This window comes from Salvelinus namaycush, chromosome 16 (genome assembly GCF_016432855.1).
Source record: "Salvelinus namaycush isolate Seneca chromosome 16, SaNama_1.0, whole genome shotgun sequence".
In the NCBI taxonomy this organism is placed as follows: domain Eukaryota; kingdom Metazoa; phylum Chordata; class Actinopteri; order Salmoniformes; family Salmonidae; genus Salvelinus; species Salvelinus namaycush.
The window spans coordinates 7,443,093-7,469,103 of NC_052322.1; the positions used below are offsets into that span (position 1 = coordinate 7,443,093).

Here is a 26,011-nt window from a genome sequence, read left to right on the forward strand (position 1 = left end):
AATATATTTTCATTTGTTTAACACTTTTTTCGTTACTACATGATTCCATATGTGTTATTTTATAGTTTTGATGTCTTCACTTATTCTACAATGTAGAAAATAGTAAAAATAAAGATAAACCCATGAATGAGTAGGTGTGTCCAAACTTTTGACTGGTACTGTATGTACAGTGCATTCGGAAAGTATTCAGATTACTTTACTTTTTCCACATTTTGTTACGTTCCAGCCTTATTCTAAAATTGATTAAATAAAAATGTTCCTCATCATTCTACACACAATAACCCATAATGACAAAGCGAAAACTGGTTTTTAGCCATTTTTGCACATTAATAAAAAAAAAATGATATACCTTATTTACATAACAATTCAGACCATTTGCTATGAGACTCGAAATGGAGCTCAGGTGCATCCTGTTTCCATTGATCATCCTTGAGATGTTTCTCCAACTTGATTGGAGTCCAACTGTGGTAAATTAAATTGGTTTGGACATGGAAAGGCACACACCTATCTATTTAAGGTCCCACCATTGACAGTGCATGCCAGAACAAAACCCAAGCCGTGAGGTCGAAGGAATTGTCCGTAAAACTCCGAGACAGGATTGTGTTGAGGGACAGATCTAGGGAAGGGAACCAAAAAAGGTCTGCAGTATTGAAGGTCCCCAAGAACACAGTGGCCTCCATCATTCTTAAATGGAAGAAGTTTGGAACCACCAAGACTTTTCCTAGAGCTGGTCACCCGTTCAAACTGAGCAATCGTTCGAGAAGGGCCTTGGTCAGGGAGGTGACCAAGAAACTGATGGTCACTGAAACAGCTCTAGAGAGATGGGAGAACCTTCCAGAAGGACAACCATCTCTGCAGCACTCCGCCATTCAGGCCTTTATAATAAAATTGCCAGATGGAAGCCACTACTCAGTAAAAGGCACATGACAGCCCGCTTGGAGTTTACCAAAAGGCACCTAAAGACTCTCATACCATGAGAAGCAAGATAATCTGGTCTGATGAAACCCAGATTAAACTCTTTGGCTGGAATGCAAAGCATCACGTTTGGAGGAAACCAGGCACCGCTCATCACCTGACCAATACCATCCCAACAGTGAAGCATGGTGGTGGCAGAATCATGCAGTGGGGATGTTTTTCCACGGCAGGGAGAGGGAGACTAGTCAGGATCGAGGGAAAGATGAACAGCGCAAAGTACAGAGATCCTTAATGGAAACCTACTCCAGACCTCTCAGGACTTCAGACTGTGGTGAAGGTTCACCTTCCAACAGGACAACAACCCTAAGAGCACAACCAAGACAATGCAGGAGTGGCTTCGGGACAAGTCTCTGAATGTCCAGTGTCGCAGCCAGAGCCAGGACTTGAGACTTGAAAATAGCTGTGCAGCGACGCTCTCCATCCAACCTGACAGAACTTGAGAAGATCTGCAGAGAAGTGTGAGAAACCCCACAAATACAGTTGTGGCAAGCTTGTAGCACCATACCCAAGAAGACCTGAGGCTGTAATCGCTGCCAAAGGTGATTCAACAAAGTACTGACTAAAGGGTCTGAGTACTTCAGTTTTTTATTTTTAATACATTTGCTGAAAATAAACTGTTTTTGCTTTGTCATTATGGGGTATTGTGTGTAGATTCATGTAACGTAACAAAATGTGGAAAAAGTCAAGGGGTCTGAATACTTTCCGAATGCCCTGTATGTCAGATGTATCTTCGATGTAAGTTGTTTGGCTAGGATACCAATATAGTCCTGACCATGTCACTTGACCAGGAAAGACTCTGAACCGAGAGGATTTCCAGGTCAGGTAGGTCATGTGGTCAGGAAAAACTCAGGACCCTATATGTATGTCATGTATGTCCTATGTAGGCTACACACTGCACTATAACAGGTCTAAGTCCCCTCTCCTCCTCTCTATCCCGCCTCAGATCACCCTGATGGGCACTCCCATCCTGCGGCAGGAGAACGCATTGCACTCCAGTGACGTGGCCATGTTTAAGGGCCACCCGTGCAGCTGGGAGCACTGCCACAACGGGGGTCTCTGCAACCCCATGCTTGAGAGCTACGAGTGTGTGTGCCCCCACGGCTTCACGGGCACAGCCTGTCAGAACAGTGAGTGAACAAAGAATTCAATGCAACGTTTCTGTTGGTGTAGTATTGATGTCACGCTGGTCTTACAATGTTTCCATTTGAAGGTTAGAGTAACCCCTCTGTTTCATCATTCTCACCAGTTTGCACACGTTAAACACACACTAACTACACACACGTATACTTTACCAAACACATCCACTTTGGCCGTATGCCCTACTGTCCCTTTTTTACTTTAATTAAAACCATAAGCGCATGAACGCTCATCCCAACTCATCACCATCCTCTGCCTTGACTCCAATTAAAGGAGCCATGTTTCCTATTGATTCATGTGATCTCATCCAATGTTCCTCCTCCTCTTCCTCGCAGCCATCTTGGAGAAGTCCGCGGGGGAGACGGAGTCCATTGTTTTTGACGGCCGGACATTTATCGAGTACCACAACGCCGTCACCAAGAGGTAATCTAATCAAATCAATCACATTTTATTGGTCACATACACATGGTTAGCAGATGTTATTGCGAGTGTAGCAAAATGCTTGTGCTTCTAGTTCCGAAAGTGCAGGAATATCTAACAAGTAATTCCACAACAAATATCTAATACAAACGAATCTAAGTAAGGAATGGAATAAGAATATATAAATGTATGGATGAGCAATGTCAGAGCGGCATAGGCTAAGATGCAATAGATAGTATAGAATACAGTATATACATATGAGATGAGTAATGCAAGATATGTAAACATTATTAAAGTGGCATTATTAAGGTGACTAGTGTTCCATTTATTAAAGTGGCCAATGATTTCAAGTCTGTGTGTAGGCAGCAGCCGCTATGTGCTAGTGATGGCTATTTAACAGTCTGATGGCCTTGAGATAGAAGCTGTTTTTCAGTCTCTCGGTCCCAGCTTTGATGCACCTGTACTGACCTCGCCTTCTGGATGGTAGCGGGGTGAACAGGCAGTGGCTCAGGTGGTTGTTGTCCTTGATGATCTTTTTGGCCTTCCTGTGACAACGGGTGCTGTAGGTGTCCTGGAGGGCAGTTTGCCCCCGGTGATGCGTTGTGCAGACCGCACTACCCTCTGGAGAGCCCTGCGGTTGTGGGCGGTACAGTTGCCGTACCAGGCGGCGATACAGCCTCACAGGATGCTCTCAATTGTGCCTCTGTAAAAGTTTGTGAGGGTTTTAGGTGACAAGCCACATTTCTTCAGCCTCTTGAGGTTGAAGAGGCACGCTATTGCGCCTTCTTCACCACACTGTGTGTGGGTGGACCATTTCAGTTTGTCAGTGATATGTACACCGAGGAACTTTAAACTTACCACCTTCTCCACTGCTGTCCTGTCGATATTTATAGGGGGGTGCTCCCTCTGCTGTTTCCTTTGTTTTGTTGACGCTAAGTGAGAGATTATTTGTCTGACACCACACTCCGAGAGTCCTCACCTCCTCCCTGTTGTCAGGAAGTCCAGGACCCAATTGCACAGGGTGGGGTTGAGACTAGAGGTTGACCGATTAATCGGAATGGCCGATTAATTAGGGCCGAATTAAAGTTTTCATAACAATCGGTAATCGGCATTATGGACGATTATATTGCATTCCACGGGGAGACTGCGTGGCAGGCTGACCAGCTGTTACGCGAGTGCAGGTAGCGAGGAGCCATGGTAAGTTGCTAGCTAGCATTAAACTTATCTTATAAAAAAACGATCAATCTTAACATAATCACTAGTTTAACTACACATGGTTGATGATATTACTAGTTTAACTAGCTTGTCCTGTGTTGCATATAATCAATGTGGTGCCTGAAATTGTCACTTCTCTTGCGTTCAGTGTAAGCAGACTCGGGGTTATGCAGCAGTTTGGGTCACCTGGCTCATTGCGAACTGTGTGAAGACCATTTCTTCCTAACAAAGACCGTAATTAATTTGCCAGAATTTTACATAATTATGACATAACATTGAAGGTTGTGCAATGTAACAGCAATATGTATTTATTTATTGGAAAATCTGAAATCGATGCACTCTTCTAGGGGCTGCCTATTAAAGTCCTTGATATTTATTAGTTTAGATGCACTTCATACGTCTTCCACTAGATGTCGACAAGCAGTGAGAGAAGAAATTGAGTGTGTAACTTGATCTGGACTCGAATCATAGCTCTTGGCATGACGTGTCACCAGTTTCCTGTTTTCTGGAGAGCGCGAGGAGGGACCTGGATTTGCCTTCTGATAAGCTGCCATTATGGACGACTAATATCTCCGGCTTTGATTTTATTTGATACATGTGACAATATCATCGTAAAGTATGTTTTTTCAATATAGTTTAATCAGATTATTGAAATTTTTTCGGGAGTTTTGCCGTGTTCCGTTCTCTTCCGTTTGTTGACATGGAGAGATTCGCGCCACTTGGCAAGTGTGCTTGCTAAATCGAGAGGGAAAAAGGCCGTTCTAAATCCAAACAACGATTGTTCCCGACAAAGGACCCCTTGTACAACATTCTGATGAAAGATCAGCAAAAGTAGGACCCATTTTATGATGCTATTTCATATATCTGTCGAACATGTTGTGCTAGTCGTTTGCGCCCAGCTTTTGGGTACTCTCTCGCTATACCTAAGCTGGATGTCGTAATGAAGTTATTTTTAGAATTCTAACACGGCGATTGCATTAAGAACTAGTGTATCTATCATTTCCTATACAACATGTATTTTTTAGTTATGTTTATGAATAGTCATTTGGTCAGAATATGTGTGTCAGAAAAAGTGTCAGAAAAATATCCGGACGTTGTGGGAAAAAGATGCTACGTTAGCACAATGTATAACCACTGATTTCAGCTCTAAATATGCACATTTTCGAACAAAACATAAGTGTATGTATAACCTGATGTTATAGGACTGTCATCTGATGAAGCTTATCAAGGTTAGTCAAAAATTATATATCTTTTGCTGGTTTGTTACGATCGCTAACTTTTACTACTGGGGAATGGCTTGTGTTTATGGCTATTTTGGTAAGCTAATATAACGCTATATTGTGTTTTCGCTGTAAAACACTTAAGAAATCGGAAATATTGGCTGGAATCACAAGATGCCTGTCTTTCATTTGCTGTACACCATGTATTTTTCAGAAATGTTTTATGATGAGTATTTAGGTATTTGACGTTGGTGTCTGTAATTATTATGGCTGCTTTCGGTGCAATTTCTGATTGTAGCTGCAATGTAAACTATGATTTATACCTGAAATATGCTAATTTTTCGAACAAAACATAGATTTATTGAATAACATGTTATAAGACTGTCATCTGATGAAGTTGTTTGTTGGTTAGTTTGGTTGGTTCTTGGTTAGTTAGGTTGGCTTTGTGCATGCTACCTGTGCTGTGAAAAATGTCTGTCCTTTTTTGTATTTGGTGGTGAGCTAACATAAATATACGAGCTGTTTTCGCTGTAAAACATTTTAAAAATTGGACATGTTGGCTGGATTCACAAGATGTGTACCTTTCATTTGCTGTATTGGACTTGTTAATGTGTGAAAGTTAAATATTTCAAAAATATATATTTTGAATTTCGCGCTCTGCCTTTTCAGTGGAATGTGGGAGGAGTTCCGCTGGCGGAACGCCAGAGTCAGACAGGTTCTTAACTGGGAATATTGAAGACTCATGTTAAAAGGAACTACCAGCTTTCATATGTTCTCATGTTCTGAGCAAGGAACTTAAACGTTAGCTTTTTAACATGGCACATATTGCACTTTTACTTTCTTCTCCAACACTGTTTTTGCATTATTTAAACCAAATTGAATATGTTTCATTATTTATTTGAGACTAAATTGATTTTATTTATGTATTATATTAAGTTTAAATAAGTGTTCATTGTTCATTCAGTGTTGTTGCAATTGTCATTATTACAAATATATTTACAAAAATCGGCCGATTTGTCGATATCGGCTTTCTTTGGTCCTCCAATAATCGGTATCGGCGTCGAAAAATCATAATCGGTCGACCTCTAGTTGAGACCCAGGGCCTCAAGCTTAATGATGAGCTTGGAGGGTACTATGGTGTTGAATGCTGAGCTATAGTCAATGAACAGCATTCTTACAGGTATTCCTCTTCTCCAGATGGGATAATTGCATTGTCTGTGGACCTATTGAGGCGGTAAGCAAATTGAATTGGGTCTAGTGTGACAGGTAGGGTGGAGGTGATATGATCCTTGACTAGTCTCAAAGCACTTCATGATGACAGAAGTGAGTGCTACGGGACAATAGTCATTTAGTTAAGTTACCTTTACATTATTGGGTACAGGCTGGCAGCCTTGCGAGGGTTAACACATTTAAATGTCTTACTCACGTCGGCCACGGAGAAGGAGAGCCCACAGTCCTTGGTAGCGTTGGTGGCACTGTATTATCCTCGAAGCGGGCAAAGGAGGCGTTTAGCTTGTCTGAAAGCAATACGTCAGTCTCCCATGCTAACGCTAACCGTGGCTGGTTTTCTTTTTGTAAGGGAGAGGCCATCTTGTCCTTAGATGCTAATGGCCTTCAATGCTAATGGTAATTGGTTTAAGTGAATTGGTCTCCCATGCTAACCGGTAGTAGAGAAATGGTTAATGGCCTCCTCATTCATATTCCACTGCAGTAAGTGGTGGTGACAGGGTTGATTATTCCAGGCCCGTTAAAGGCTTCAGAAGTGAGCCCGGCGTTAGCTGATAGCTCGACCACTTCCCCTGCGCTGTTTCACTGGTTTCGACTGAATTTAGCTAATTAACGGATTGGCTAGCAATTACGGCAATGCCCCGAGCGCCCCTCTTGCTTGCTGTACACCACAGTGGACTGAGCCGACACACACAGACACACACACACACCTCTAATTTGACACACACACCATGCATTTCACAACAACCATAGCAGCCCTCTCTATACTTGGTTAAAATGTTATTTAATTTAAGCTTCTTTTAGAAATACACAATGTGCGACTGTGTCCCCTCAAAATAGCAGTCCTAAAGTGTCGATTTCCATTTAAACACACACTAGCTATACCAGGAAAAGCTGGATGATGTAAGTGTAAATGGTTTCAATACAAGGTGTGAAAGAGAGAAAAACATATCCTGCCTTCCAGGCTACCGCTGATGCATTCTATCCTCTTCCATCCATCTACGTCTTCCACACGCCCGCAGGTTGGCATTCATTACATGTTTGTGATGATGAACCTGAAAAGACATGGGACAAAAGACTAACCATCAAGATCCGTTACAAGTCTTCCCAAAACACAACACTCGAGGGTGTGAAAATGGAGAAACAGACCGTGAATTTGAATGTGTGGTCTTATGAACTCACACACACACACACACACACACACACAATGAAACTATAAGAGACAATTGTAGGATATGTCTGTATCCTCTCTGTTGTCCTGGTTGAGCCTGTCAGATGTATGTGCTGCCGTCCGTCTGTCTGTCCACTTCTTTCTCTTGTCTGTCTGTCTCATGAGTGTTCCTTGTCTGTCTTTGCTGATGCGCTCAAGCCAACTGACCAATGACATTCCAGAGTAAGTAGACTTAAAGAGATGCAGAACCTTCACAGGTTCAGTCAAACTAACCCAACTCTAAATACATTACGATAGTTAGCACAAAGTAATAGATTTATTTATTTATTTATCCTATATCATCTTCATCATCTTCACCTGTGCAGATAGCTATCATGTGTATTCTGTTTAAATAGGCCTACAGGACATTCAGACTCCATGCCCATCGTTTGATTTTGTCCGGGCTTTAATCTTTTCTCATTAAAATGGCTCATCATAGTCCAGTCTAAATGAACGCATGACTGCATGTGTACCAGATGCATTGTGTTCAAGCTCATAGCAAAGAGTTAAAGAAGGTGCTATATTGTACGCATGGTTTCGCCAGAACCAGAAAAATGCACCTTAAATTGGATGGTTTTAACCGTCATGTTGAAATGAAAGCGACCCCGTCTTAACCCTTTACACTCATACCCATCTACGGGTTGAAAATGGCAGATTTTGGCACTAATAAGTGCCTAAATTGGAACGCAGTGGTAAAATGCTGTAAATTACGTCAGAGTTCTGCACTTCACAGCGCTGTATGGGTTTTGTGCCTGACAGCCATTATGAACTTGAGCACCGCAAGCTTCAATAAAGTGCTCCCATCCCTGTCGCTAATTGGGCAACTTTTGCAAATTTGTAGTTGTCTGAGTGAGGAAAATGCTGTAAATTAAGAGGACTCGATGTGCTTTGAAAGATGAGACACTGAGGATTATAATAAATACCACTTTGATGTCATACAAGCAAGCCAAACACCTGTGAGTCAAAATGTGCACTATGCATTGCCATAAAACTCATGTCATCTACAGTGTCAACGTTTATGATCACGATGTTTGATGTACAGTTACAAGATGGCATGGCGTCATACCCTAGGTTGTTCTGAACAGAATGAACCTATATTTGTCTATTTGTCTCTAAAAAATTGCTGCGTACTCACCTCACGCGTTACTTCTTTCTATGCGCACCACAATTACGATTACAATTACAATTGTTTCTCTGAATTACCCTGTGAAAGCCTAACACTGTAAGATCATATTTTATGACTTAACTAGTTAAGTTAGCAATAGAACAAGCTGTCAGATGCCCACCTGACCCAGTATTCAGACCCCTTCCCTTTTACCACATTTTGTTACGTTACAACCTTATTCGAAAATTGATTAAATATTTTTTTCCCTCAGCAATCTACACACAATACCCCATAATGACAAAGCACCAACAGGTTTTTTGACATTTTTGCAAATGTATAAAAATACAAAACTGAAATACCTTATTTACAGAAGTATTCAGACCCTTTGCAATGAGACCCGAAATTGAGCTCAGGTGCATCCTGTTTCCATTGATCATCCTTGAGATGTTTCAACAACTTGATTTGGAGTCCACCTGTGGTAAATTCAATTGATTGGACATGGTTTGGAAAGGCACACACCTGTCTATATAAGGTCACACAGTTGACATTGCATGTCAGAGCCAAAACCAAGCCATGAGGTCAAAGGAATTGTCCGTAGAGCTCCGAGACAGTATTGTGTTGAGGCACAGATCTGGGGAAGGGTAAAAAAAAAAATTTTTGCAGCATTGAAGGTCCCCAAGAACACAGTGGCCTCCATCATTCTTAAATAGAATAACTTTGGAACCACAAAGACTCTTTCTAGAACTGGACATCCGACCAAACTGAGCAATCGGGGGAGAATGGCCTTGGTCAGGGAGGTGACCAAGTAACCAATGGTCACTCTGACAGTGTTCCTCTTTGGAGATGGGAGAACCTTCTAGAAGGACAACCATCTCTGCAGCACCCCACCAATCAGGCCTTTATGGTAGAGTGGCCAGACGGAAGCCACTCACTCCTCAGTGAAAGGCACATGACAGTCCGCTTGGAGTTTGCCAAAAAGCACCTAAAGGACTCTCAGACCATGAGAAACAAGAATCTCTGGTCTGATGAAACCAAGATTAAACTCTTTGGCCTGAATGTCAAGCGTCACATCTGGAGGAAACTTGGCACCATCCCTACTGCGAAGCAAGGTGTTGGCAGCGTAATGCTGTGGGGATGTTTTTCAGCAGCAGGGACTGGGAGACTAGTCAGGATCGAGTACAGAGAGATCAGAGAGATCCTTGATGAAAATCTGCTCCAGAGCGTTCACCTTCCAACAGGACAATGACCCTAAGCACACAGCCAAGACAATGCTTCGGGACAAGTCTCTGAATGTCTTTGAGTGGTTCAGCCAGAGCCGGTCTTGATCCCGATCGAACATCTCTGGAGAGACCTGAAAATAGCTGTGCAGCAATACTCCCCATCCAACCTGACAGCTTGAGAGGATCTGTAGAGAAGCATGGGAGAAACTCCCCAAATACAGATGTGCCAAGCTTGTAGCGTCATACCCAAGAAGTCTGTAACCGCTACCAAAAGTGCTTCAACGAAGTGCTGAGTAAAGTACAATAATTTCAAAAAACCTGTTTTTGCTTGAAGGGTATTTTGTGTAAATTGATGAGGGGAAAACACAATTTAATTCCGTTTAGATCAAGGCTGTAACGTACAGTTGAAGTCAGAAGTTTACATACACCTTAGCCAAATACATTTCAACTCAGTTTTTCACAATTCCTGACATTTAATCCTAGTAACAATTCCCTGTCTTTGGTCAGGTAGGATCACCACTTTATTTTAAGACTGAAATGTCAGAATAATTGTAGAGAGAATTATTTATTTCAGCTTTTTTTTCTTTTTTTTCTTTTTCTAAGAAACATGTCAATTTATCCATGTCCATATAGGCCAATTCCCACAAGTGTAAAGGGTTAACTGCAAGGTAGTGTACAAAGAAATTCCCCCTTCCTCAGTTTTGTTGCATCAGTTATTTTACTGCCTCCTCCAGGGCAACACTTAGATCTTACTTTGTTGTTAGTTTACTTTTTGCTGGCATTAGCTTGGTAAGTAACCTCTTAAAAGATTTGATTAAAAAACTAAACGGGGAAGTTGGTTTTAGGTTGAATTATGCCAAGCTTATTCACCAGAGAATTCGATATCCACATTTAAGCCCCTGTCATTCACACTTAATTCAATCTCTAACTGCAATTATGAATATTTATTGAGTTGGATGCGGAGAAAAAGGAAGGCTGACATGTTAAGGAGTTGTCTCATGTTTTTAAAATTATTTTCCAAAATGTAACGGCTGTTGTCGGAATGAGACCAAAGCACAGCGTGGAAAGTCTTCATGATTTAATGTTCAAAAAACAATCAAACAAAATGACAAAAGGTGAAAACGAAAGGGCACAGTTCTGTCAGGAAAAAACACTAAACAGAAAACAACATCCCACAAAACCCAAACGGAAAATGACAACTTATATATGATACCCAATCAGAGACATCGATAGACAGCTGCCTCTGATTGGGAACCACACTAACATAGAAATAAGGAAACTAGAATGCCCACCCTAGTCACACCCTGACCTAACCAAAATAGAGAATAAAAACCTCTCTATGGCCAGGGCGTGACAGTACCCCCCCCCCCCAAAGGTGCGGACTCCGGCCGCAAAACCTGACTCTAAAGGGGAGGGTCCGGGTGGGCATCCATTCACGGCGGCGGCTCCGGTGCGGGATGTAGACCCACCTCCGCCCGCAGATCCCTGCGCTTTGGTGGCAGCCCTGGTGCATGGACCTTCACTGGAGGAACCGGGCCGCAGATCATTGCCGGAGGAACCAGACCACCGATCATCGCCGGAGGCTCCGGACCGGGGACCGTCGCCGGAGGCTCCGGACCGGGGACCGTCGCTGGAGGCTCCGGACCGGGGACCGTCGCTGGAGGCTCCGGGCCATGAATCGTCGCTGGAGGTTCCGGGCCATGGATCGTCGCTGGAGGCTTCGTACGTGGAGCCGGAACAGGTCTCACCGGACTGAGACGTACTGGAAGCCTGGTACGTGGAGCTGCCACAACGCATCCTGGCTGGATACCCACTTTAGCTCGGTGAGTGTGGAGAGCTGGCCCAGGACGCACTGGGCTATGAAGGCGCACTGGAGGCATAGTGTGTAGAGTCGGTGCAGGATATACTGGGCCGTGGATGCGCACTGGAGGTCTGAAGCGTAGACCTTGCACAACGCGTCCTGGCTGAATACCACCTGTAGCATGGCAAGTGCGGGGAGCTGGAACAGGCCGCACTGGGTTGTGCTGGCGAACTGGGGATACCGTGCGTAGAGCTGGCGCAGGATATCCTGGGCCGAAGAGACGCACGCACCGGAGACCAGGAGCGCTGAGCCGGCACAATCCGTCCTGGCTGAATGCCCACTCTAGCACGGCACTGCGGGAAGCTGGAACAGAGCGCACCGGGCTGTGAATGCGCACTGGAGACACCGTGCGCATCACCGCATAACACGGTGCCTGACCGGTCACACGCTCCCCGCGGTAAGCACGGGGAGTTGGCTCAGGTCTAAACCCTGACTCCGCCAAATCCCCCGTGTGCCCCCCCCCCCAAAAAAAATTTGGGAGCTGCCTCTCGGGCTTCCGTTGTTGTCTCAACTCCTCGTAGCGTTGCCGTTCTGCTCTCGCTGCTTCTATCTCCTCCTTCGGATGGCGATATCCCCGGCCTGCCTCCAGTGTACTTTCCCGTCTAGGATTTCCTCCCAGGTCCAGTCCTCCTGACCACGCTGCTTGCTCCTGACCTAACCAAAATAGAGATTAAAAACCTCTCTATGGCCAGGGCGAGACAAAGAAAGACTTCAAATCGAGGCGTCTTTGAGACCAGCCCTAACTATGTGGCAGCGGGTATCAATATCCGTTAGGACAGCATTTCCCAAATTAAAATGATCAAAGCTTTATGATTAGTTGATTATTTGAATCAGCTTTGTCGTGCTATGCAAAAAAATAAACGTGCACCCCTTGGAGTTTGGGCAACCCTGCGTTAGTGATAATCATGGTCCTTCGAGCCGGACTGGCCAGAGGAGCTTTAATAGTTGTCACTTCCTGTAAGAGCGAGGGGCGCGAATATGGTCCAAACCAGAGCCAGCCCAATCTCTCCGAGCGAGTGTCATCGATTCAACATGATCTGGTGTTTAACAGAGATTCATAAATGAACTAAGTAATTGATCAATTCATTCCTCAGAGGAATGTTATAGCAATGTTATTACAACACACAGACCAGAGCTGTATCACCCTGGGCTAATGATGCTGTTACTATTTACTGTAGCCTAGATCGGTCTTCATTCCCCTTCTGAAAGCTTGGGTCAATTTCCTCACGCCCCATTATTGGAGCAACCAATCATATAGGGCCCTGTCTCTGGTAATACAATATTTGACCCCATTTTTGTCGATTTCCCAATTTTTCTCATTTGGTGCTTCCTTCACTCAAGGAAGTTGATAATGGCCACCACACACACAGCACTGTCATCAGACTCAGTAATGGTAGTGGAAAATGTTATTATCCCCAAAATAAAAATGGTTTAGCGAATAAATCATAAAATCATTACATTGTTGCCCAGCTCTCCCCTTAAGAGTCCCAGTGGTGGTGTGGTTGTGGTCCTGAGGACCTCATTGTGTTGCTTTGCTGCTCCTGGACCAGGATTACAGTGGGGCTACAGTGTCTCTGATCAAATCAAATTGTATTGGTCGCATACACGTTTAGCAGATGTTATTGTGGGTGTAGCAAAATGCTTGTGTTCCTAGCTCCAACAGTTCAGTAGTATCTAACAATGCACAACAGTACACAGAAATCTAAAAGTAAAATAAGAAAATTAAGAAACACAATAAATATTTGGACGAGCAATGTCGGAGTCCGGAGTATATAAAAACTAAAATATCACATCTCCAGAATTCCACTTTTCCTGGCACCACTCCACCAGGGCCAGCTCCTCCCTGTAGTCCGTCTCGTCTTTTCTGGTAATCAGGCCTACCACTTTTGTGTCGCCTGCAAACTTGATTGTTGAGTTGGAGGCGTGCGTGGCCACGCAGTCATGGGTAAACAGGGAGCACAGAATGGTGCTGAGGACGCACCTTTGTGGGGCCCCTGTGTTGAGGTTCAGCGTAGTGGAGGTGTTGTTGCCTACCTTCACCACCTGGGGGGGCGGCCTGTCAGGAAGTCCAGGATCCAGTTGCACAGGGCGGGGTTCAGACCCAGGACCCCGAGCTTAATGATAAGCTTGGAGGATACTATGGTGTTGAAGGATGAGCTGTAGTCAATTATCAGTATTCTTACATACATTAGGTAAGAGGGGATTGGGCAGTGTGTAGTGCGATGGCATCATCCGTGAAGCTATTGGGGCAGTATGTAAATTGTAGTGGGTCTAGGCTGTCGGTGAAGGTGATATCATCCTTGACTAGTCTCTCAAAGCACTTTATGATGACAGAAGTGAGTGCTATGGGGCGATAGTCATTTAGTTCAGTTACCTTCGCTTTTTTGGGTACAGGAGCAATGGTGGACATCTTGAAGCAAGTGGGGATAGCAGACTGAGATAGGAAGAGATTGAATATGTCCGTAAACACTCCAGCTAGCAGGTCTGCGCATGCTCTAAGGATGCTGCTTGGGATGCCGTCTGGGCCGGCAGCCTTTCAAGGGTTAACATGCTGTCCGCGATGTGGCTGGTTTTCTCTTTATAATCCGTGATTGTATGGAGTCCCTGCCACATACATGTCATGTCTGAGCCGTTGTATTGCAACTCCACTTTGTCTCTGTACTGACGTTTTGCGTGTTTGATTGTCTTACAGAGGACATAGCTGGACTGTTTATACCCTACCATATTCCCAGTCACCTTGCTGTGGTTAAATGCAGTGGTCACAGTGGGAACAACATCCCCGATACACTTCTTGATTAACTCAGTCACTGTGTCTTGGTCAGACCAGCATTGAATAAACCTTAGGACAGGTATTTCCTGTTTCTGCTTATGGGGAGGGAGGAGCAAAATGGAGTTGTGATCTGATTTGCCGAAGGGAGGTGTGGGGAGAGCCTTGTAGCCACCCTGGAAGGGAGAGTAACAATGGTCGAGTTTTTGAATCGCGAGTACTGCAAGCAATGTGTTGATAGAACTTCGGTAGTGTTTTCCTCAGATTTGTTTTATTAAAGTTCCCAGCTATGATAAATGTCCCCCATGATATGCAGTTTCCAGTTTGCACAAGGTCCAGTGTAGTTCCTTGAGAGCTGTCGTGTATCGGCTAGAGGGGGAATATACACGGCTGTGACGATAACCGAAGAAAATGCTCTGAGGTAATGCGGTCGGCATTTGATTGTGAGGTATTCTAGGTCGGGTGAACAAAAGGACTTGAGTTCCTGTATGTTCCCACAATCACACCATGAGTAGTTAATCATGAAACATACACCTCTGCCTTTCTTCTTCCCGGAGAGTTCTTTATTCCTGTCTGCACGATGTACTGAGAACCCAGCTGGCTGTATGGACGGGAACTGTATATCCAGAGAGAGCCATGATTCTGTGATCACAGCTCCAGAGCCAAACTCATAATGTGTTCTATTTCCTGTGTTCATACTACCTAGGATGTAGTAATGCATTGGCTAGTATGCTAGTGTATACCATGGAAGGTAGCTAGACATGTTTTCCCATCTCTCGGGCAACAACTTACTCTGTTTAACACATCTCCTTGATCACTGAGGCACTTGTCTATGCTGGACGATGCTGTACAATACGTCACCCTGTAAGGTTCCTCGTGGGTCCTCCTTCCACCTCCCTTCTTCCGCTTATTGCATGCCCTTCCATTCTCTCCCCTGCTCCCTTAAAGTCCTGAGTCACTGGAGAACCCGTCGGAACAGAGGTGAGTGTCCTGGAGCCAGCGCTGTCCAACCAGTCGCTAGCATGCTGCCTCCCCATACTTCTGCACCCCACCCCGACACAACCACCTGCAGGTCGCAGCCTATCTTCTCGCTACTCAAGGGTCAGAAAGTGCGCCATAGAAACAGTATTGGAGAGCCACACTTCAATACTCTCGGCCCCATTTAGAGAAGTATAATAGGGCCACACTACTCTGTACACTGGGCCCCTGTTAGGAGAATTAAGTTCTCATGTTCTTTAACCAATTAAATTAAATTACTCAGTCTGCTATATCAGGATTTGTAGGATACTGATAGAAATAAAAACAGAGGCCCAGTCTACAATAGTCAAATGTTTATTTACGGGAACGTTCCCCTTATCATTTCCGGTACATTGGTCTATATACCTCACATTTCGTCATAAACGTTCCTCCTCCTCTCAGATACAATGGCAACATAGTTCACAAGTCTTCTTCTCATACATTGTCCGCCACCTGTTAAACAATCTACTACAAGCCCAAGGTCTCTCCCCTCCCTGGGTGGAGAGACTTCCATCCCTGTTATCAGTTTCACAGTGGTCACAAGTTGTCTGCCACAGTTCCTTGCCTACCAACAGTCCCTCTTTCTTATGGACAAACATTCTTCATCAGACAGGATATAATTCTGTTAGTTATAATTCTACGTTAAATGTATACATCATTTAGTCATTATTCATAAAATTCCCATAACAGCCCCATAGAGAAATTATTGGAGGGCCAGACTTCTCTATATACTGGGACACGTATAGAGACAGTATTATAGGGCTCAACTTATTTATTTGTTTATCTGGATCCCCATAAGCTGTTGTAATCGCACCCGAAGACAGCATAGTTCAGTCCCCAATCACATCCAGCCCTAGCAGCCAAACGAGCCATCCAGCCTTGCAATCTCTATGCAATGTTTTCCTTACAAGTTTAGCAATAAGGAATAAAAGAAGCATAGAAGACGCTACTCCATAATATTGATTTATTAATCAAATCCAGTAAGTATACTGCCTTGTTTCACATAAAATTCTTAATTCAATTCAATTCAAACTTTGTCCCTTCTTTGTGGAAATGTATTATGCAGCCAGGAGTCCAAGACTAGTCAGTATAGTATAAATACAGTATAATATATCCTTAGTCTGAGGACCTTATTATTTCTGAAAATCCATCCTGTTGAGGATTTATTGAAACTCATACCCAGGCTGTTGCACACAGAAGTCTGGTGCGTAGCACTAAGGCTTTGTCTAAAATGGCAACTATTTCCTATATATCGGGGCCCCCATAGGTCTCTGTTCAAAAGTAGTGTACTTTCTAGTGAATGGGGTGCAATTTTAGACACAGCATGTGATTTATTTGGGGCCCTGGGTACTGTGGGGTTAAGGCAAGGGGAAAGGAGTCCAAATATTGTATGTGTTTTGCTACTGACCGTTTGTGTCAAAAGGATTTCTATGACTCTAAATTCATTAGTCATTCTGTTTTGTGCATTTGTGCTTCAGTGAATTGAATTGGTGTTTTTTTAGAAAGATTAGTTATGCTTCAGAAAATCTCAAATCCAAATGTAGAAACGTTGCACTCCTTCCTCTCTGCTGGGTCGAATACTAAACATGCGTCAAGGTCGGTTGGCCATACCTGAACAGAAACTAAATGAAAAGCCTTCAAGTAATTATTCCGTTTAAACAATCCGTTCAGTCTCTTCACCACCGTTAGCTCAATCAGCAGTAGCACCATTTTTGGCCGGCCCGATGAGAGGATCAAATCAAACTTTATTTAAAGTGGACCGATTTATACGTAGTCAAGAGTCATTTTCTCTTTTCTTCCTTTTCTCCTCTCCTCCTGCCCTTTGTGGATAACCCCCTGTGCTCCCATAAGACTCTGTCTGTTTGCTGAGCAGACTTGTGTCGTGTACATGTCATGTCTGTCTTGTGTGATCTGTGTTTTGTGTTGTGTGCTCTCTGTTCTGTGTGCTTTGCCTGTTTGTCTTTTTTTTCTTTTTTTACGATCCTTTTCAAAACTATGAAAGTAGTTGAACCTTGTCGACTTCACAGTACATTACAGAGATTCCGATTAGTGACACACACACCACACACACAAACACATACACCAAAACAAAGGTATGATTCTCTTGATATCCATCTCTTGAAGGGAACAATGGTGAATAAAGGAGCTGTTTAAAAATAGCATCCCTTCAGGAGTCTTTTTGTTTGAGGTCTGTACCAAATGGAGCTGTGTGTGTGTGTGTGTGTGCGTGTGTGTGTGCATGTGTGCGTACATGGATGTGTGCTTGTGTGTATGTATGCCTTTGTGTGTAGGGGGGCATGCATGGACGTGTGTGTGCGCGTATGTGTGTGAGCGTGTGCAAACCACCACACCAGCTCCAGTTAGGCTCTGAGCAGCAGCCCCACTCTCACAGAGTAGAGACAGCTGTGGCAGTGACATGCAGCGCTCCCCATAGGAAGGCCCAGGATGTCCCAGTCTCCACCCCTCTCCCCAGCTCCCTGACTCCCCCGTAGCACTGGCACTCCAGAGACTGAGATCAAACAGCACATTAGACAGCTTGCGCCGAACCCGCCAGCATCCTGCCTCAGTCCCCCGCCTCCACCACCACCTAACAGGAAGAACAGAGGTGAGCTACTGCACAGTTAGCCAAGGAGAGAGAGAGCGAGAGAGAGATACAGGACAAAGTGTAAACATCGTCGCTGTCTTTATGCAATCTTCCTTCCACTGTCATCTTCTCTGCCTCATAAGGTTTCTCACATGACCCACTCAAGTGCTTTCAGATCAGTTGTCATGAAGGAAGCTAGACAAGAAATTAGGAAGCCAGTGAAGTGTATTAGGACACAGCCATCACTGGTTACCATTTAGAATCCAGCCCGTCACTATCAACCTGGAATCACCTCTCTGGGGTTCATACGTACAAGCAACACAGCCGGTATGCAAACGTGGACTACTTCCCAGTTCACAATCACCTCACTTACTCTGCTCTTCAATAACATAAGTCATTCTAATCTCCTCCTCCCTCCCCCTGCCCTGCAGTGAGAAGGCCCTGCTGGTGAACAAATTTGAGCTGAGCATCAAGACGGAGGCCACACAGGGCCTGGTGCTGTGGAGCGGAAAGGGCGTGGAGCGCTCTGACTATATCGCCCTGGCCATTGTGGATGGCCGCGTGCAGATGACCTATGACCTGGGATCCAAGCCTGTGGTGCTTCGCTCGACGGTGCGCGTCAACACTAACAGTTGGATCTGCATTAAGGCCAGCAGGTAAGGCGATGGCGAACGTGACATTGAACAGGAGCAAATCCTGACTTCAACTTGACTAACTTTTGATTTAGGTGGAAGTTAGGATTTAGCCCTAAGTGAATATTTATATTAGTGATCATTTTATGATAGAAAAGGACCAAACAGTGGAAAGGAAGTCATGAAATGTTCATCGTAGTGTTCGGCATACAGAGTGTGTTGTTTTCATATTTGCCTTCAATTTCACTCAGCTTGTAAGCAAACCGACAATCTAGCTTTGGGTTAGCTTTCATGCCACAGCATTTAAACGCGGGGTTATGAATGCTATCTGACATATCTCCAAACCCGCGTCATCCTTCCACATAGTGAAGACTTGATACCTTTAAAACCATGGAGGTTGGTCACATTTCAGCTCATTGGGAATGACAGCGATGCCTCCAACAAACTGTTGGGTGACTGTCTGCATCTGAAATGGCACCCTATTCCCTATACAATGGACTACTTTTGACGATGGCTCATACAGGCTCTGGTGAAACGTAGTGCAAAATATAGGGAATAGGGTGCCATTTTGGACGCACCCACTCTCTCCCCCTTCGCTCAATCAACTGCTAAGCACATAGTCATCAGACTTGATTTCTCTCAATTTTTACTACAAGCCAGTTGAAGTGAAATTGAGGACAATACCCAGACAGGCTGTAAACAACTCCCTCTTTCTCATCTCTCCCTCTACCTTCCACCTTTCTGCCTCTCTCCCTCCCCACCCCCCTCTCTCAGAGCACTTAGGGACGGATCTCTCCAGGTGGGCAACGAGGCAGCAGTCACGGGATCGTCGCCCCTGGCAGCCACTCAGCTGGACACAGACGGAGCTCTCTGGTTGGGTAGGTGGACTAATAAGCCTGCAACAGGTCTTAGGGTTAACACACAGTGAAACAGACACACGGAGGCAGACACAGATGTACAAACATACACACACCCAGATGGGAATGCACACATGCAGACACACGATAGACAGACAGACAGACAAATCAAATAAATGTTTATTTGTCACATGCGCCACATACAACAGGTGTAGACCTTACAGTGAAATGCTTACTTACAAGCCCTTAACTTCTTTGAAATAGGGGGCAGCATTTTCACTTTTGGATGAATTGCGTGCCCATAGTGAACTGCCTCCTACTCTGTCCCAGATGCTAATATATGCATATTATTACTATTGGATATAAAACACTCTGACGTTTCTAAAACTGTTTGAATGATGTCTGTGAGTATAACAGAACTCATATGGCAGGCAAAAACCTGAGAAAAAATCCAAACAGGAAGTGAGAATTCTGAGACTGGTCAACGTTCAACTCATCGCCTATTCAATTCCCTGTAAGATATGGATCTGTTTGCACTTCCTGCGCCTTCCACTAGATGTCAACAGTCTGTAGAACGTGGAATGAAGCCTCTAGTGTGATGTGGGGCCGGATGGGAGGTGAATGAGTCATTGGTCTGGCAGAATGCCAGGTCCTGGTCATGCGCTTTCCTCATGATATCACCTTGCGTTCCATAACTTCTACAGACACGAAGGAATGCTCCAGTTGGAACGTTATTGGATATATATGATAACAACATCCTGAAGATTGATTCTCTACTTAGTTTGACCAGTTTATTCGACCTGTTATATAACTTTTTGAAGTTCTCATCCGAGTTCGCCTGCATCTGCGCGAGCGTTTGGACATGTGCACTAAACATGCTAGCAAAAGTAGCTACTTAGACATAAGTAATGGACATTATCGAACAAAACAACGATTTATTGTGGAACTAGGATTCCTGGGAGTGCATTCTGATGAAGATGATCAAAGGTAAGGGAATGTTTATGATGTAATTTCGTATTTATGTTGACTCCAACATGGCGGAGAAATGTTGTTATTTTTGAGCGCCGTCTCAGATTATTGCATGGTGTGCTTTTTACATAAAGTTTTTTTTAAATCTGACACAGCGGTTGCATTAAGAACAAGTGTATCTTTAATTCTATGTAAAACATGTATCTTTCATCAAAGTTTATGATGAGTATTTCTGTTAATTGACGTGGCTCTCTGCAATTTCTCCGGATATTTTGGAGGCATTTCTGAACATGGCGCCAATGTAAACCGAGATTTGTGGATATAAATATGCACATTATCGAACAAAACATAAATGTATTGTGTAACATGTTGTCCTATGAGTGTCATCTGATGAAGATCATCAAAGGTTAGTGATTCATTTTATCTCTATTTCTGCTTTTTGTGACTACTATCTTTTGCTCGGAAAATGGCTGTGTTTTTCTGTGGCTATGTACTGAGCTAACATAATCGTTTGGTGTGCTTTCGCCGTAAATCCTTTTTGAAATCAGACATGTTGGCTGGATTCACAACATGTGTAGCTTTAATTTGGTGTCTTTCATGTGTGATTTCATGAAATATAGATTTTTATAGTAATATATTTGAATTTGGCGCGCTACATTTTTTCTGGCTTTTGACCAAGTGGGACGCTACCGTCCCACATATCCCAGAGAAGTTAACCAACAATGCAGTTTTAAGGAAACGAAGTGTTAAGTAAAAAATAGATACAGTTGAAGTCGAAAGTTTACATAAACTTAGGTTGGAGTCATTAAAACTCGTTTTTCAACCACTCCACAAATTTCTTGTTAACCTCTCTGGGATATGTGGGACGGTAGCATCCCACTTGGCCAAAAGCCAGAAAAAATGTAGCGCGCCAAACACTGCCCAAACACACTATACCAGGCGGTGTCAGAGGAAGGCCCTAAAAATGTTCAAGGTTCTACAGTCAATCACGGATTACAAAAAGAAACCAGCCCCGTCGCGGACCAGGATGTCTTGCTCCCAGACAGACTAAACAACTTCTTTGCTCGCTTTGAGGAAAATACAGTGCCACTGACACAGCCCGCTACCAAAACCTGCGGACTCTTCCACTGCAGCCGATGTGAGTAAAACATTTAAACATGTTAATGCTCGCAAGGCGGACATATTCAATCAATCCTTATCCCAGTCTGCTGTTCCCACATGCTTCAAGAGGGCCACCATTGTTCCTGTTCCCAAGAAAGCTAAGGAAACTGAGCTAAACGACTACCGCCCCGTAGCACTCACTTCCGTCATCGTGAAGTGCTTTGAGAAACTAGTCAAGGACCATATCATCTCCACCCTACCTGGCACCCTAGACCCACTCCAATTTGCTTACCGCCCCAATAGGTCCACAGACGATGCAATCTCAACCACACTGCACACTGCCCTAACCCATCTGGACAAGAGGAATACCTATGTGAGAATGCTGTTCATCGACTACAGCTCAGCATTTAACACCATAGTACCCTCCAAACTCATCATCAAGCTCGAGACCCTGGGTCTCGACCCCGCCCTGTGCAACTGGGTGGTACTGGACTTCCTGACGGGCCGCCCCCAGGTGGTGAGGGTAGGTAACAACATCTCCACCCCGCTGATCCTCAACACTGGGGTCCCACAAGGGTGCGTTCTGAGCCCTCTCCTGTACTCCCTGTTCACCCACGACTGCGTGGCCATGCACGCCTCCAACTCAATCATCAAGTTTGCAGACAACACTACAGTGGTAGGCTTGATTACCAACTACGACGAGACGGCCTACAGGGAGGAGGTGAGGGCCCTCGGAGTGTGGTGTCAGGAAAAGAACCTCACACTCAACGTCAACAAAACAAAGGAGATGATCGTGGACTTCAGGAAACAGCAGAGGGAGCACCCTCCTATCCACATCGACGGGACAGTAGTGGAGAGGGTAGAAAGTTTTAAGTTCCTCGGCGTACACATCACGGACAAACTGAATTGGTCCACCCACACAGACAGCGTTGTGAAGAAGGCGCAGCAGCGCCTCTTCAACCTCAGGAGGCTGAAGAAATTCGGCTTGTCACCAAAAGCACTCACAAACTTTTACAGATGCACAATCGAGAGCATCCTGTCGGGCTGTATCACCGCCTGGTACGGCATCTGCTCCGCCCACAACCGTAAGGCTCTCCAGAGGGTGGTGAGGTCTGCACAACGCATCACCGGGGGCAAACTACCAGCCCTCCAGGACACCTACACCACCCGATGTCACAGGAAGGCCATAAAGATCATCAAGGACAACAACCACCCGAGCCACTGCCTGTTCACCCCGCTACCATCCAGAAGGCGAGGTCAGTACAGGTGCATCAAAGCAGGGACCAAGAGACTGAAACAGCTTCTATCTCAAGGCCATCAGACTGTTAAACAGCCACCACTAACATTGAGTGGCTGCTGCCATAAATATAATAAATGTATCACTAGCCACTTTAAACAATGCACTTAATATAATGTTTACATACCCTACATTACGCATCTCATATGTATATACTGTACTCGATACCACCTACTACATCTTGCCATCTTTATGTAATACATGTATCACTAGCCACTTTAAACAATGCCACTTAATGTAATGTTTACATACCCTACATTACTCATCTCATATGTATATACTGTACTCTATACCACCTACTACATCTTGCCATCTTTATGTAATACATGTATCACTAGCCACTTTAAACAATGCCACTTAATATAATTGTAACGGTCGTCCTCCTCCTCTTCAGAAGAAGAGGAGGAGTAGGGATTGGACCAAAGCGCAGCGTGATAGTTTGACATATACATGTTTATTAAAGTAAAGACGAAAACCGAAAACACTTCAACAAACTACAAAATATCAAACGAACGTAGACAGACCTGAACTATGAGAACTTACATATACACGAAGAACGCATGAACAGGTACAGACGACACAAACGAACGAATAAACGAAACAGTCCCGTGTGGTGCACAGACACGGAAGACAACCACCCACAAACAAACAGTGTGAACAGCCTACCTTTATATGGTTCTCAATCAGAGGAAACGTCAAACACCTGTCCCTGATTGAGAACCATATAAGGCTAATTACCAATGACCAAAACATAGAAACACAAAACATAGAATGCCCACCCCAACTCACGCCCTGACCAACTAAACACATACAAAAATAACAGAAAACAGGTCAGGAACGTGACAATAATGTTTACATACCCTACATTACTCATCTCATATGTATATACTGTACTCGATACCAGCTACTGCATCTTGCCGATGCCGTTCTGTACCATCACTCATTCATATATCTTTATGTACATATTCTTCATCCCTTTACACTTGTGTGTATAAGGTAGCTGTTGTGGAATTGTTAGGTTAGATTACTCGTTGGTTATTACTGCATTGTCGGAACTAGAAGCGCAAGCATTTTGCTACACTCGCATTAGCATCTGCTAACCATGTGTATGTGACAAATAACATTTGATTTGATTTAAAGGACATGGACTAGTGACCGAGGTACTGTTGAGCAACGTATCGGGTTAACCTGAAATCTGACGCACATAGTACATTTCTGTCTGTAACAATGGTAGAAGTGTGCCAGGAATGAGGAATGCGCTCAGTATGCATTGCAATGGATGTGAGAGAAACTCGCTGGCATGAAAAGAATTGGTCAGAAATGTAAGATGACTGTCTGGAAAGAGTGTCCAACTCTATTCCGGTATTGATTTGAGAAATGAAAAGCAATCTGACGAAAGTCAAAAGTTTTCTTTTCTCTGGAATTTGAAACGACCGAAGAAGCCTGTTATCTTTTTGAGTTCCATTTGACCTGAACTTCGCTCAGCGAAATGGCTTTTGAAGTAGCACACGCTGAAAGATAGAATATTCTGGGGAAATGGCGCTGGTAGAATTTTTTTTCCCTTGAAATGCATTAGGTCGTGTAAGGTGTTGGGAAGGTGTGTGTGGGTGTTTTGAGTTAGGAGAGCCAGCAGGTAGAAGAACACATGACACACACACATAATCCCTCTCTTTCTCACACGCACGCGCGCACACACACATAATCCCTCTCTTTCTCACACACGCGTGCGCGCACACACACACACACACACACACACACACACACACACACACACCGCTGCGGATCCAAACAGGTGCCGAGCACGCCCCACAGCTAGAATACATTATCCTTTCAGCAGGCCTCACATCAAGCAGCTCCTCGCTTTCAAATCTTCCTCTTTCACTGCTCATCATTAATTAATCTTTTACTCGCATAAAATTAGCCCTGTCGATCCCCGATTCAGAGGCACGCAATTCGATTAGAGGGGACAGAGAGAAGGGGGGAAAGAGCTTGACAGAATGGCCAACTCGGCGCAGCAGATTTAACAGGGACAAAAGCAGGAGAGGGAAGAGAGAGGGAATAAGTGGAAAATTGTGTCTTTGAGAGGGAAAGAGATATAGACAAAGAGTGTGTGAAAGTGTTTGATAGAGAATGAGAGACAGAAAACGAGAGAGAAAGATAAATCCAGGGGAATTATCAGAAGACGGGCTCCCCTTGGAGTGAATGAGAGAGGTGATTTCTAGTGACTGTACTGCTAGAGCAGGCCTCCAGAAAGGACCACCTGTTTGATATGCAGTTCGTTCCTGTTCACCAGAGCTACATGTCTCTTTCTCATCATCTACTGCCAGTGTCAACATCACACAGTACTTTACAGCAGTTTGTTATCCTTTGTGGCAGGACACAGGCTGCTTTGTGGGAGATGCAAGGATGTGACCTCAATCTGTGGGAGTGTGGGGGTGCATGCATTTGTTGTGTGTCTGGCCATGCACCTCAGACACTGTGTTCTAAATCGCCCTCTTTCTCTTCCCCTCTTTTCCTCCCCCTCTCTTTCCCTCCCCCTCTCTTTCCCTCCCTCTCACTTTCCCTCTCTCGTTCTCTGTCTCCAGGTGGCTTGAAGGAGTTGATGGTGGCCCCCAGGCTGCCTAAGGCTTACAGCACGGGCTTCGTTGGCTGTGTAAAGAACGTGGTGGTGGACGGCATGGAGCTTCACCTGGTGGAGGACGCCCTCAATAGCCCCAAAATATTACACTGTTCCGCCGCTGAGGCCAAAAAATAGCCTGGCTAAACCACCCCCTTCATAAACTACATGTCTAATGCTGTAATTAAGTTCTATTTTTGTATAATTGTCATCGCTTTTTATATTGGAAAAAAATAATACATTGTTTTAATTTGTTTTATTTTGTTTTTATATACTGTATTTTTTTTTTTTTTATCTACGCCTCCCGTTCGTTCATTATCCCCTCCTGAAATGCCGGTGTAAATACCTTGCGTATATGCGTACATTTGTGTGGCGTCGCAAGACAAGGCGAAAGTTGTATTAATTGTATTTGTTATTTTCAAACAAACGCGAACAAAACCTCCCTATCGCTCATGACTTGAACACTGGTGAACCACATTGGTCCTCTCTATTATTGCCTTGTCTTGGTGTCATATCAGTCACTACCACCCAACACAGCCTATAGACATAACCCTAACTCTACATACAAACATTCCCGTGT

At 44.3% G+C, this 26,011-nt stretch overlaps 1 protein-coding gene across 1 annotated transcript in view; it reads left to right on the forward strand.

Annotated features, from left to right (window-relative positions):
* LOC120060868 (agrin-like) overlaps positions 1–25,637 on the forward strand; it is a 376,729-nt gene extending 351,092 nt beyond the window's left edge. Inside the window, exons 32-36 of the mRNA XM_039010276.1 lie at positions 1,919–2,102; positions 2,448–2,535; positions 18,390–18,614; positions 19,365–19,468; positions 25,400–25,637. Coding sequence (XP_038866204.1) covers positions 1,919–2,102; positions 2,448–2,535; positions 18,390–18,614; positions 19,365–19,468; positions 25,400–25,569 — 771 coding nt within the window. The 3' untranslated portion in view covers positions 25,570–25,637. The remainder of the gene's footprint in view (positions 1–1,918; positions 2,103–2,447; positions 2,536–18,389; positions 18,615–19,364; positions 19,469–25,399) is intronic.
* Positions 25,638–26,011: the final 374 nt, after the last annotated feature.